At 38.1% G+C, this 14,654-nt stretch overlaps 1 protein-coding gene across 1 annotated transcript in view; it reads right to left on the bottom strand.

Moving 5' to 3' along the window:
- The window catches only part of ATG2B (autophagy related 2B), a 66,715-nt gene that overhangs the window by 19,825 nt on the left and 32,236 nt on the right, over nt 1–14,654 (bottom strand). Inside the window, exons 15-25 of the mRNA XM_070752637.1 lie at nt 13,727–14,000; nt 13,175–13,277; nt 11,562–11,757; nt 8,610–8,752; nt 7,517–7,674; nt 7,129–7,301; nt 6,563–6,713; nt 4,610–4,809; nt 3,842–3,922; nt 1,847–1,953; nt 1,615–1,707 (exon numbers count right to left, since the gene is read on the bottom strand). Coding sequence (XP_070608738.1) covers nt 1,615–1,707; nt 1,847–1,953; nt 3,842–3,922; nt 4,610–4,809; nt 6,563–6,713; nt 7,129–7,301; nt 7,517–7,674; nt 8,610–8,752; nt 11,562–11,757; nt 13,175–13,277; nt 13,727–14,000 — 1,679 coding nt within the window. The remainder of the gene's footprint in view (nt 1–1,614; nt 1,708–1,846; nt 1,954–3,841; nt 3,923–4,609; nt 4,810–6,562; nt 6,714–7,128; nt 7,302–7,516; nt 7,675–8,609; nt 8,753–11,561; nt 11,758–13,174; nt 13,278–13,726; nt 14,001–14,654) is intronic.

Here is a 14,654-nt window from a genome sequence, read left to right as displayed (position 1 = left end):
AATTGTGTATTTGGTATACAAATAAATGATGCATTTAACCACTTGACTTAAAAGTACAAATGTGATCATCTTCTTAACTTTGCACTGTTATTGAATTTGTTCTGATAAGGCAGTTTAACTACAAGTAGGAATAAACTCTCAAAGTGAAAACAAAATAGAGACACACTGTTCATTGAATTGCAACTGGGAAGATCACAAAAACGACATACAGTGGTCCCCCGATCATTGCGAGGGTTCCGTTCCAGGACCCCTCGCAATGATCGGTTTTTCACGAAGTAGCGCTGCGGAAGTAAAAACACCATCTGCGCATGCGCAGATGGTGTTTTTACTTCCGCCGCAGCAGCGAGGAGCCGAAGATTGGGGTTTCCCCGCCACCCACGCAAACTCCTCGCTGCTGCCGCGCCCGCCACTTGTCCGCCGCCTGCCTGCCCGCGCGCCCTTCGCCCGCCCACGCCGTTCGCTCGCGCCGCTTCCCAGCTGAGTCCTGAAGCGAACTTCCGGAAGTTCGCCTTTGACGTTTGGCTTCGGGACTCAGTTGGGAAGCCGCACGGCTGTTTTAAAACGTCGCCGCCGGCATGGGGGGCTTCCTAGCAGCCCCCCAAACCCGGGTTGGGGGTCCGGGGGCTGCTAGGAAGCCCCCCATGTCGGCGGCGACGTTTTAAAACAGCCGCGCGGCTTCCCAACTGAGTCCCGAAGCCAAACGCGGAAGTTCGCCTTGGCTTCGGGACTCAGTTGGGAAGCCGCGCGGCTGTTTTAAAATGTCGCCGCCGGCATGGGGGGCTTCCTAGCAGCCCCCCAAACCCGGGTTGGGGGTCCGGGGGCTGCTAGGAAGCCCCCCATGCCGGCGGCGACATTTTAAAACAGCCGCGCGGCTTCCCAACTGAGTCCCGAAGCCAAACGCGGAAGTTCGCCTTTGACGTTTGGCTTCGGGACTCAGTTGGGAAGCCGCGCGGCTGTTTTAAAACATCGCCGCCGGCATGGGGGGCTTGCCAGCACCCCCCCGAACCTGGGTGGCCGGGCGAGCAGTGAGCAAACGGCGGGTGGCCGGGCGAAGGGCGGGCGAGCGGCGAACGGCGGGCGAGCGGGTGCTGGGGGGGGCTTCTCGCCCTCCCGCCAGCAAGAGGGGGAAGACCCAGGGAAGCCGCCCAGCAGCTGATCAGCCCGGCGCCATCTACGCATGCGTGGCCATAGAAAAAAGGGCACACATGCGCAAATGGTGTTTTTACTTCCGGGTTGAAAAATCGCCATATAGCCGTTTCGCAATGATCGGGATCGCAATACCTGGGGGATCACTTTTTGGTGATTGTATAAGCAAATAAAGTCTTTGGTTGTCAGGGAAAAGTGAGAAACTACAAGAATGAACTTTAAATATGTATAATGATAGATGAAAAATTATGGGATTGATCAAATACCAATTTAAGTTTTAATTAAGTCAAAAATGAGTGATTCAACAACTATTAACAATTATAGATTTACAATGGATTATGACTTATGAAAAATTCATTGAATTTCACTGAAAGTTCATCTTCAAACTTACATATGGTTTCATATTTTCATAACACCTAAAATAAAATATAAAGGTAAAAATGAGGCTGTTGGCCTTTTAAATGTTACCTGAGAGTAGAAGATGATTTATCCAGTGCCATGCTACTTGAAATGCTAAATGTTTCAACAGTAAGAAGACATCTAATTGGTAAAAATAAAGGCCTGCCAAATAAACAAATAAATAAATAAATTCCACCTATGTTGTCATTTCCAAAAGTTTGGACCAAAGTATTTATGAGTTTTAAGACTGACAACAATTGCCTTAATATGCTACTCTGAATATTCTTCTCATTTAACTTACTTGTAATTCAGAGCACAGCTCCAGAGATGGACATGAAATGTTGTAATGGAGGCTGGAGGATTATATCCCAATACAGGTTCATCAGAAATATTCAAAAAATACAAAATCTGCAATTACAGAAGTATAAAAAGTAGACCCATTGATTTCCAATTATCCACAATTTAAGGCCACTTCATAACATATATTAAAAAGTGAACTACTGGACTCAGTGGTAATTTTCATAGTTCTACCCTGTTTTCTCCAAAACATTCCCTTATAATAAGCTCAAACGGGCTTTTGAGTGCATGGCAATAAGGCTAACTGCTTATTTTAGGGTTCAAAAAAATACAAGACAGGGTGTTATTTTGGGGAAAACATGTACTATCCCAATGCAGCTTTGCTCGTTCAAATTGTGTTCCTAACTTTGCTAAAGCAAAAACTTCCAGTGTAGGTTTCTAGGAAGCCCCCAGGCCTCAAGGATGGGTGAGAAATAGCATATGTTTTGAGGAACATACAGAACTCCGCTAAACTGGATAGAATCTTTCATTTGAGCTTATAAGAATTTTCTAAGGCTGTGGGCCCATATTACAAGTAGTCCTCAACATATGCTCATGACTGGGACTGCAATCTTGATCGCTCAGTAAAGTGGTGGTTAAACAAAATGTCATATTCACCAATTTGCTCAACTACTGCAGCCTTAGTTGTGGCTGTTAAATGAACTTGTAGGACTTTAGGTGGATACAGTCCCAAGGAGCAATGAAGTATCTCAGATGGGTGAGGGATGTCCTGGGAGACAGTGTGCAAGTTCAGAAATGAAGTGCTGCACTTGGTGGCAGCAGTACTGGTGAAGAAGCCTGTAGGCCTTCAGCAGTCTTTGCCATTTGTCTCTGCTCCCAGGCCATGACTTCAGCCCAGCCCCCACTGCCACCACTGAGAAATGCTGCCAATTTCCCACATCCACCTATTTCCTTTGTGACCTAGGTTGCATGACCTGCAGCATTTGGTTGTAATTCTGGGGCTGAGCTCAAAACAAAGATCCAAGGCCACTAGTAGCCTGAGTCAATTGCCACTCCCCCAGGCCTCATCTTCACCCCTAGCACTACTGCTGCTGACAAATGTTGTGTGCTGTTCTTCAGTGTGTACAAGCCTGACGGGACATTGTGAATCCCGTGCTTGCCGCCTCTCCGATTTTCTCTGCACCAATCACCTTCGCCTATTTTTCTCCTCCTGCTGAAAGGCCTGGCCAACATATCTGAGACAGTTTGTGCTCATGACAGACCTTCTTTCCGCAAGCCATGTGCATCATTCTGCAAGCCTTGTGCGGTTTGAAGAATAAGGCTATGGAAACACAACAAGTCTCTCTGATCCAGAGCTGAAAATCTTCTCCATCAAAATCCGAGCAGGATTTTTAGTACTGAATGGAGATATAAATTTCTCTGATCCAAAACTGAAACTCCTCAGTGGCTAAAAATCCTGCTTGGATTTCTGCATGGACCTTTTTTCATCAGCTCCCTGAAACTAGAGGGACTTCAGAGGACAGAGGCATTTGACTTTCTGGGGAATCTGGCAGAGAAGATTGCAAATGATGAACTCATAATAGTGGGGCACTTGGCAACTAGTTGTATGTGCAAAAATGCAGCAAGTGTCACAATCGTGACTGTTGGGGTGCTGCAATGGCCATAATTTCAGGTCACCTCTTGCCATTTTGAACAGCCATTGTACGAATGGTCGTAAGACAAGGATGATCATAAAAATGATGCTGTACGTTCATGATGTAGACTTTCTTTCAAATAAGTTATGTCATTCTCCCAGTCGACTTTTTCTTTAGCAATATGTGCTCTCAATTCTGTGGAGTACTGTATATTTAAATTGTATTTAGGCATTTTTATTTAATTAATAATTTTTCTGTTAATACCTGAGAATATCTATAATGTTTCTCATTAGTTTCATTTGGCTATATTAGACAAGTACCGGTAATTGAAAACAAAAAAAAATAGCAAAGTGATATATATATACCTGCTCATGCCAGCTTAAACCAGAAGGAAGCACTCTATGCTGCAGAGTGGCTCCTCTTAACCCAACTGCAACTAAGAACTCCTAGAAAACAAAGTATATCTAGTTAGTTTAATGGTTTGAAATGTTTGGAATTAAATGAAAATCATAACCTATCCTTTCTTTAACACTAACAATGCTAATAATGTTAGTAATATAACAAGAATAACAATAGTAATAGCATTTAGACTTATATTCCGCTTCATAGTGCTTTTATAGCCCTCTCTAAGCGGTTTACAGAATCAGCATATTGCCCCCAACAATCTGGGTCCTCATTTTACCCACCTCGGAAGGATGGAAGGCTGAGTCAACCTTGAGCCAGTGGTGAGATTTGAACTGCTGAACTAATGAAGTAGCCTGAAGTGCTGCACTCTAACCACTGCACCACCCCGGCTCTCTTGTGTATGTAAACAGTATAATAAGTTATTACATGACTGGAAATTCAAAGACTTTACAGTGCAGTGATAAAGTGGTACCTTCCAGAATTGTTGGACTAGATGTCCAGGTAGCCCTATCAAGCAGAACCAAATGTATAGAATTATGGGTTCAAATTCCTTCCTGATTTTATTTACCAGCCATTTTCCTATCATACAATCTTATCCAATGAATTTATTGTGAGGATAAAATGGGGCGCGGGGTGGGGGGGATATTTCTATATGCTATTGTAAGCTCTCACAGAAAAGCCAAAATAAATATTAATAGACAAATAATAAGTTAATTCCAAATACAAACCTTTGTATTTGTTTCTGATTTATTTGATTGTATTTTAATGGCAACTGACAACATGCTTAAGCATTCTGCTCCTACACCATCTGAAAAAGTTGTATTAGAACCTTCTTCTTCCGAAAAATAAACAGTAGGTTCTAGCCAATGTGGATGTGTTGCACTTGGCAGTTTTATTTCGGATAGAGAGACGGTCTCTTCTACCACTCCTGCAAAAGGATGATTTGCTTATTACTTTATGCTATTTGGAATGCAGAATGAAAACATATATTCTATGATCTTTCAGAATAAATGAAGCTAGACAAAGTCTGGTAATATTCATAGTAAGCATGAATGCTTTGTATTCAAAAACAAAAGGTGTTTGGGATTAGGAATACAAATGTGGCACTTGTCTGCAGCATTTTCAAAAATCACACCATTTCTTAGGAACAATATATACTTCTGGGGAATCATGAAATTACTATGCAATTCCAGGAAGGCACCTTTAGTTTATGGATTTGCAGAATGAAGCTTAAACTGCATGCCAAAGCATTGTTTTGTCTTTGCTTTAAAGTTTTACACAAACCATTTTCTATTATATATACATTTAAAAAGTTATACAATATATTTCACAAAACATCAAAGTTTGCCAAACATCAGAAAGTTATTTGAATACTTATATTAACACACACACACACACACAAAAATCAGAAAAGGTATTTGAAAAATTAGATTACAGTACATTGCAGATTCTTTCTGTAATGAAAATACTCCAATAAATCTTCCAATGACTAACAGTGTCCTCTAATATTCTAAATGTATAAGACATTGTTAACCAGAGTCACTCTTAAAAAATTATCAACATATTTCACACTCATCAGTAGATCTTTTAATAGAGCTATGCGAGGTGCATTGCTTGAAGATAAAATAGCACTCTGTATTTGTGTAGTAAAGTAGCTGTTTGAAAGCTTGCCACAGCTGATTTGAAGTTCTTCATGCATGGACATAAACTGATAAAATTATTAAATGATTCAAATGGAACTAAAACTAAGGAATTCATTCCTATTACTTTCATGAACCAAGGTGCATATGCTTTAAAAGTATAGTACAATTTTAGTCTTAGTTTTTATTTAGATTGGTTAACGTTTGAGATGTGTTTGAAAAAAAGTTGTATGGTAAAAGTTGTATGGAACAAGCAGGAGTATATATGCAAAATCTCTCTGGGATTTACAGATCTGATATCCATACCGGTTAAAATGCAGTATTGCAGAAACCTCTTCCCACAGCCAGGAGTTCGATCCTGACCAGCTCAAGGTTGATTCAGCTTTCCATTCTTCCAACATTGGTAAAATGAAGATCCAGATTGTTGGGGGCAATATACAGAAAGTGCTGTGAAGCACTATGGAGCAGTCTATAAATATGCTATTGCTATTCTGAAGCACCTCTTACAAGCTGAAATATTATACTATCCAGTTTTGACATAATTATTCCAAATTATTTCCATCCTTCTCTGTATATAGTTTTATAAATCATAAAATTCTAATTAAATATATCTATCTATTGATATCAAAATATGAGTTGTGAGATTAGGCAGAATATAAATGGGGTGGATAAATAAGTACATCAACTATTGACCTTTTAATTTTTGTTCCACTTCTCATATTTTGATATCAATAGTTTATATTAATTAGAATTTTAGTGATAGTCATGCTATCTTCTTTTAAAAACTCTTAATTCCAATTTTCTGAATGAAGTGTAAATAAATAACATTCTATTTTTAGCAACACAATAGTTCAGAATGAATAATAATAATAATAATAATTTATTAGATTTGTATGACGCCCCTCTCCGAAGACTCCTTTAATACTAGCAAAACTTTGCATTTTCCCCCAAAATTATAATACATTTATGATTTTTACTATCCCATCTTTTCCAAAAGTTGAACACAAATTCATTATCTACACTAATATTTCAATTTCATACCTTGATGATATAAGTTAAGACTATTCGAATGGAGACATATATAATGTTTGTCTTCAAAACCTTCATACTTGGTTACACAAAATAAAGAACCGTTACAAAATTGAAACCAAAATTCTCCATGTTTGTCTTCAAATACTCCTCCATCATCCTGCTGCAGAAATAGTGAAAAAGGTATATTAACATCATTTTCTGGCTGAATCTGATAGCCTTTGTTTAGAATGAATAGCATTATTCATAAGCATCTTATGCTGCTTAATACACAAAGATAAAGACATTCTTGATCTGATACTGATACCTAGTGCTCTGTCTATAATATGCAGGTTTTTAAAGCAGTATTATTGAAATGGTCTCTGCTGCCTTCTGAAGATCTTTTTTTCTTCTCAGTATAGTCAATAGCCCTGAACTTCCCAGGTGCTCCCTTAACAGCGATTTTAACACGTAGTTTGTTTGTTTTCTGTTTTTTTAAAGGGTGTCTGCATGCCGAATGTCAGCATACCAAAATAGTGTTTTATACATAAAATCCCACATGTTCAACCCACAGTAGTCATTCCTATTTAGGATCTCACCTTAATATCTGTGAATATTGATAATAATCCATGGTTTATATTTAAAAGAAGTGAAAGAAAATTTTGTGTGCTTCTGTTTTGCAATTCGGTTTTTTTCCTTCTTCGGGAACAATAATTAGAATCAAGAGTGGAGAAATATTGTAATGTTTCCTCCTCAGATCCACTCTCATCATCTATAAAACCAATTAAATATTTAATTAGTGAAACTAATCAAAATAACCAGTTCATTATATACTTAGGTGAACAGTATATCTAGGTCGAGAATATTTATGCAGAGATTTTCCCAGGGTTAATTCTTAAATTCTTTTAAATAGATTACCGTAAATACGTACATGTATTTTTTGTTTAGCAGAATAAAATTGGATATATATTTTATGCAATACATTACCATAATGAATAGTAGATTTGAACTGGCTAAAACTGTCTTTACTAAATGTGTTGATCAGCTGGCTGGCGACTGAAATCCCAACACCATATGAAATATTCTCAAATGTTTCTACAGGAGAGGGAGCTGTGGGTTCCCACAATAGTAGATCATTGCTAATCCTAGAAAGAAAGAAAAAACTCTGATATTAACCAAGTGAATATGAGAATAAAATGAATCATGACAAATCTATGCTGTGGAAAAGTATTTTTAAAATGGTTAACTGTATGAAACTTAATAATATATCCTAAAGAGAGGAGTGAACCTATGCATCAGAAACACCTGGTATGTCGTATATAGGTTAGTAATTTATCTTTCCTTCCCTATATTTGCTATATTTGTCAAATGTATTTGGAAGAAACATTAAGATAAGACAAAAAGGGTGTGTCCTCAACTTATTATCACAATTGAGCCCCAAAATTTGTGTTGCTATGTGAGACATTTGGTAAGTGACTTTTGCTCCAATTTACTGTCTTTCTTGCCAGTTGTTAAGTGAATCATTGCAGTTGTTAAGTTAGTAACATGGTTGTTAAATGAATCTAGCTTCCCCATTGACTTTGCTTGTAAGAAGGTCGCAAAAGGTGATCATGTGATCTCAGAAAACTGCAACAGTCACAAATATGAATCAGTTACCAAACATCTGAATTTTGATCATGCGAATGCTGCAACAGTTGTAAATGTGAAAAATGCTCATAAGTCACTTTTTTCAGTGCTGTTGTAACTTTAAACAGTCAATAAACTGTTGCAAATCAAGGACTACCTATATTTCTTTAGAAATAGCAGATACACCAAACATATGAATATGGTTCAAATATTTGCCAGAAATGAGGAATCAATTTATAGGCTGGTCCTCTAAAATACCTCATGCTTTTTCTTTGAAAAACTAAGTATCTTGCACTTCCCTGTAATTGCTGAAAATATCTCTCAGCAGGCTGAAGAATTCTGAAGATCATGTGGAAGATATAATAATGGGCTGCAAGGGAAGAAAGTTACCTTCCTAAGTTTTTATTTCAAAATGTTTCTGATGGCTCCCAAAGACCTTTAATTTTATACTTACCTGTTATAAAGTTTCTCATAAAAACTCTTGCTTGGTAATGTTAAATAAACATTTGGCAACATGAGTTCTAAAACATAATGGGAATTGCTGATTGCTTTGTCTTGAAACTCAGTCATCTCCACTGCATCTCCTGGCATTACCATCTAGAAATGAAACAAATGGGGAAAATAAAATAGGGACAAAAATAATAAAATCAGAAGTACAAACAGAAATGCACGCTCTACTATTAATTTTAATATATCCTCTTTCCAGAAAAAAATGGAGATATTTTCAAAAAAAATTGTTTAAACTTAATTCAATTTAAAAATTAAAATGGTTAAAATATTTATCCCATTTTTGTTGTTTCTTCAACACAGGCCAATCAATTAATGTGAGATTTGAGATGCGCGTGTGCGCACGCACTCAGCCTGCCGGGGGGGCGGGGAGGCCACAACCGAGAGGCTCAGCACCGGCCCATCCGCGGCAGGGGTGGGGGCGCCCGCATCTCCCTTTCCTTCTCCTACCGCTTATGTTTACCGCCAGTGGCCGCCGCCGCGGGTTCCTCAGGGGGAGCTGCCACTTCCCTCTGGGCAGCCCACCCTGGGCTGCCTGTAGGAAAGTGGCAGCTCCTGCCCGAGGAACCTGTGGCGATGGCTGCTGGCTTGGTGGGAGGCGCCGGCGGTAGACATAGGCGTGGGAGAAGGAAAGGGAGATGCAGCCACCCCTGCCCCCGCCCGCTGCGGATGAGCCGGTGCCAAGCCTCCCCGCCCCCCCCCCCGGGTGGGCTGTCAGGGGGATGGGGAGTGCAAGCACACACGCGTGCAACATTCAAAATAAGAAAAACTTTCACCGGCCTCCAGAGAAGAAAGGAAGGGAGAGAAAGAGAGAACAAGAGAAAGAGAAAAAAAAGAGAGAGAGAGCAACAGACAGAGCAAGATAGAAAGAAAGAGATAGGGGAGAGAAAGAGAGAGAGAGCAAGAGAGAGAGAACAAGAGAAAGAAAGAGACAAAGAAAACAAGAGTGTGAGAGAAAGAAAGCAAGAGAGAGAGAGAAAGAGAGGGAGAGAGAAAGAGGGAGAGATAGAGAGAGAAAAGAAGAGGGAGAGATAGAAAGAGAATGAGTGAGAGAGAGAGAAAGCAAGAGAAAGAGAGAGAGTGAGAGAGTGAGAGGGAAAGAGAGAGAGAGAGAGAAAAGGAGAGGAATAAGGGGAGTGAGAGAGAGAGAAAGAGAAAACTCGGCAAGGAGTTGGGGACTTGCTCCACTTCGCCTCCTCCTCCAGGGCGGCGTAAGAAAACCTCAGGGTTTTTTTATAGTCCGGCCCTCCAACAGTCTGAAGGACAGTGAACTGGTCCCCTGTGTAAAACGTTTGGGGACCCCTGTCTTAGAGACATGTACATATACTAATTAAACTAAAATGTTTTGAAAGCAAATAATTTGTTATGCAGAGGAGTTCTAAATCTAGGGACCTGCTAAGGTATCTGAAGTGTACATTCCAAGGTTTATAATAAAATTTATAATTAAACTTTTGGCAATTCTTAGTGTTGTGCAGATCTGTCTTAGGGAAATAGTTTGTAATCATGCTAATTAATCACCGTAAATAAGGTTTCATGTTGGCTAAACAGCTTACAATCATTAATCAATGGAAATACCACTACACTAATGAGTACAAGCCATTTCTCAAAAGCATGCTTACTGGGCACAGTTATACTGTTTATTAGATCTGCCACCTCATAATATACTGCTCAAAAAAATTAAGGGAACACTCAAATAACACATCCTAGATCTGAATGAATGAAATATTCTCATTGAATACTTTGTTCGGTTACAAAGTTGAATGTGCACAACAGAATGTGAAATTGATTGTCAGTCAGTATTGCTTCCTAAGTGAGCAGTTTGATTTCACAGAAGTTTGATTTAATTTTTGTAAAGAGTTTTTGTGTTGTTTAAGTGTCCCCTTTATTTTTTTGAGCAGTGTATATATCTAGGTAGGAATGAAACCCCTTTTTAGTCGAGCAGAACTTCTGGGTACAATTCAAGACTGTGATTATTTTTAAAGTCATGCAATAAACAGAGTCTAATTATTTGAGGAATCATCTACCCTTCAGTAATGTGTGCCTGTCCTGTATGACCCAACAGAACCAGTTTGCTTTAGGGTCCCTTCAATTAAGCAGTATAGCTGGATCCAGGAAGTAAGTCTTCTCTGTTGCTGTACCTGTCCTCTGGAATAATACCCCTGGAGATCCACAAAGCCCTCACCTCTCCTTTAAATGAGCTTTAAAAGCTTAGCTATTCCTCCAAGCGCTATGTCATCATTGGTCAGGCTGCTTTAAGAAAGGTAGGATGACAGCTTTTATTTCTATCTGCTTCCTTCAAGCTATTTTGTTTTCTATTTTTGATTGTAAAACCATCCAGAGTTAGTTAGGCTTAGAATAAATTTATTATCACTTTGAATCTACACTAATCGGCATACATTAAAATGAAATTTCATTGCATACAGTTCTCAAAGGGTCTCCACCTCCAATATATATTTCATAAACATGAACAACATACATACATACATACATACATACATACATACATACATACATACATACATATGCATGTACCCACATATATTATATGACAAAGAGAAACACAGTTTAGTTTGGATGTATACATGTACATGATGAAAAAAGAATCTGAGTACAATTGTTCTGTAGGCTAGAAATGTTATGAATTGATGGACAAATACTATGTTTTACAGTATTTTACTATCAACAACTTCAAGACATAATTATAAATGAAGCAGCACAAAATTAATTCTAAGTTCCTAAATTGAAATCAGGTTGTATTTACTTGGCATTATTCTTTTTGTTAGTTTCATTAGTTGTGCTGCTATATTTTAAAATTATGATACAAACATGCTTTAAAAAAGGTATGATGTAGATTTCCAAAATCATATAAATGATTTCTAAACATGAATATTCATCCTACCTCTTCATTCTCAAACATTACTCTACGAGAGGAAAAGGGAGATGGTTCTGGTCTTCTAAGATCACACAGCTCCTTCAGGGATTGACATCCTCCTTCTTCTTCCTCATGAAAATGACCATCAATTTCCTCCTCTTCCTCTGGAGCCATTCTTTCCAAAATGGAGTGTACAGCAAGTGGGTTTATTTTCAGTACAATCCTGTTTTCCAAAAAAGGCAAATTCCCCAAACAGTTAAATGTATGATACATTGTAATAAAAGGTAAGCAGGAAACATTATACATAATTTTCTGTCCTTTTCCTATAGCATCCCTTTTCACCTTGTATTGTCAACTGTTCTCATTTCATTTATTTATTTATTTTACATTTCAAGTATTTTTTCATGTTTTTATAAGCTCACAACATGATGTGCTAATTTGTAAAGTGTCTCAAATATATTTTTATCCTTGATGTTTTAAATCAGGGTTCCTCAATCTTTCTGGGTTGGTGGCCAGAAGTGGGGGGGGGGGGGGCGGTGCCTTTACATGTGTATGCGCATGCACAATGCTCACATCAACAGTAGCACCCATGTGACACTCAAGGTGACGGTAGTGCAAGTGTGTGCGGTGAATGCATACGCACACTCTGGCCAGGCACTCCCACGGCCCGGTGGCCAACACACTACAACCTTGTAGCGGGCTGCAGCCATAGGTTGGCAACTCTTGTTTTTATTTATTTATTTACTTTATGTATTTATTTCTTTGTCAAATATTTACAAGATAGCAGGTATAGGTATAAATATAAACATAAGCAAAGTAAGTACAGATAAACGAGGACAATAGGACAGTAGGACAGGGGTGGTAGGTACAATGGTGTGCTTATGCAAGCCCCTTACAGACCTCTTAGGAATGGAGTGAGGTTGAGAGTAGACAGTCTAAAAGTTAAAGTTTTGGGGGTTTGGGGAAGAAACCACAGAGTAAGGCAGTGAATTCCAAGCATTGATCACTCTGTGCTGAAGTCGTATTTTCTGCACTTGAGTTTGCAGTGGTTTACAATTAAGTTTGTATCTATTGTGTGCTTGTGTATTGTTGTGGTTTTTAATGTAATTTTCATTTAATTTTAAATGATTATTATATTAGAGTAGTTATGATGGATTGAGATGATGGGACCTAACTTTCCTTGGCAAATCTGGAAAAGGCTTAACAGAGTCAGATTGTTAATAATTGGATAGGAGATCACCAGAAAATCCCACTGGTGTAAATCAAAGTAGGGAATTTAAATATATTCTAGCAGAAACAATGGTAAATCATTTGTATTATTGTCAAGAGAACAATCTAGTTAATGCCATAGAAACATAGAATTCCATGCTTGACTTGAGAAATGTTTAATCTGGGGGTATAGTAAAGCACCTCCACAGCAATAGGGAACACATCCAATTTATAAAAATAAATTTTAAAATACAATATCTAACGGTTACAATGACATTCAACTATTTTTGCAAATTTGTCAGAGTATAATTAATTTGGTTTCAATAATATGTTTTTTGGGGTAAGAAAACCCAAGATTTACACAGAAAATAAATGTAACAGTGTGTCAACATTTTACGATTGCAGGAGGAAGATGAAATATCTTGCTTTACCGTGGCCAGTCAAAATTGTCTGATGAAACCATTTCTCCAAGAACACCACTGGAAACTTTAAAAAATTGTATAGCAGATTGGTCTTTGTTCTCTTCAAATGATCCTGCAACGAAAACAAGAGAAAATAATTACATATGCACTATTTACAATAGTAAAGCAATAACAAATCATAAAGAAAACTTAGGATTGTTTTGTCTTTGTAACCATGATTCTCAATTGCAAAGAAGAGTAGATATCATATATGCTGCAGACAGCATCCTCTTAAGACAGAGGTGGGGAGCTATGACCCCTTTATAACTTCTGGAATTAAATTCCCAGAATTCTGAAGTACACAAGTCATAAAAGGGCCATAGTTCCTATTTCCATCTTAAAACAACAAAAACATAAGGGCTTTATTTAAAGTTATAATTAATTACTTTCACTTATATGCCAAATGTATAAAACTATTTCCATTTCCCTTCCTAAAGGGAATGGTAAATATGCTATTGTTATCTGATCATTTGCACTTCATGGCAGCAATTGTTATAAAGTATTATTGGTTCTTTATCTTACCAGTTAGTTCTTTAAAAGTGAGCTCTATTTGAATTTCCTCTGAAGATGGCCCCTCAATAAATTCTGTTTTAAGTTCCGTGTCTGAGAATTCTAACTGAAGAATTTCCTTCTGAAGTGATTTTTTAAACCATGGTCCTCGTTCTGGATCTGATCGTAGGTCAGGTATTGGGAAGCGAACTGAAAGCTTCAGTGATGGTGCAGTCACTTGAATCGTTACTTTGCAATTAGTGGGAGTACGTGAATCATCCAGAAAAACTTCAGCAAATGCCTTGTGCTGAAACAGTGCATAATTATAAAAAAATAAATGCTGTTTTTAAAGCACAGGGGGAGGGGGAACATAATTGAAATATATGTATTATATTTCTTAGCTAAAACTGTCCACATGTCTTGTGGTTGTTATATATACAATATTGTGCTAAAACAAATGATAAAACTATTTATGAGATTTCTAAACTCGCACTGGAAGTTTTTGCAAACTAACCCTTCGCTCAGGGCTGGACAACTTCCCCATGTCTCATAATTAAAACTGGGCAAAAAATGATGAAATCTAGACATATGGATACTACAGTGTAATTGAAGACTAGATTATAGATCTCTGAATTCTAGCAAATATCTATAATTTCCATTAGACGGGGTATATTTTAGTAACTTTACTGTATATGTTTATTTATACAGGTAGTCTTGTCTCATCATTGCCTCCTGCAGTCATGTGACTGCATATCAGATGGGTTACGGTATTTCACAATGTTCCTTGTCAGTTTTCAGCATATTTTGCTGATTTCTGAACAAAACAAAACAAAACAACAAATGCCCATATTTGAATGGGCTTAATGAATGTGGCATTTGTTTAATGATCTTGAATTTTGTTTGACTATCATCACAAAAAAGGCCAGAAAATTACATCCAGTCATGCGCATAGTTCCCTCTA

This window comes from Erythrolamprus reginae, chromosome 1 (genome assembly GCF_031021105.1).
Source record: "Erythrolamprus reginae isolate rEryReg1 chromosome 1, rEryReg1.hap1, whole genome shotgun sequence".
In the NCBI taxonomy this organism is placed as follows: Eukaryota; Metazoa; Chordata; class Lepidosauria; order Squamata; family Dipsadidae; genus Erythrolamprus; species Erythrolamprus reginae.
Note: the sequence above shows the minus strand (reverse complement) of the source record. Positions and strands in the feature narration are given on the sequence as shown.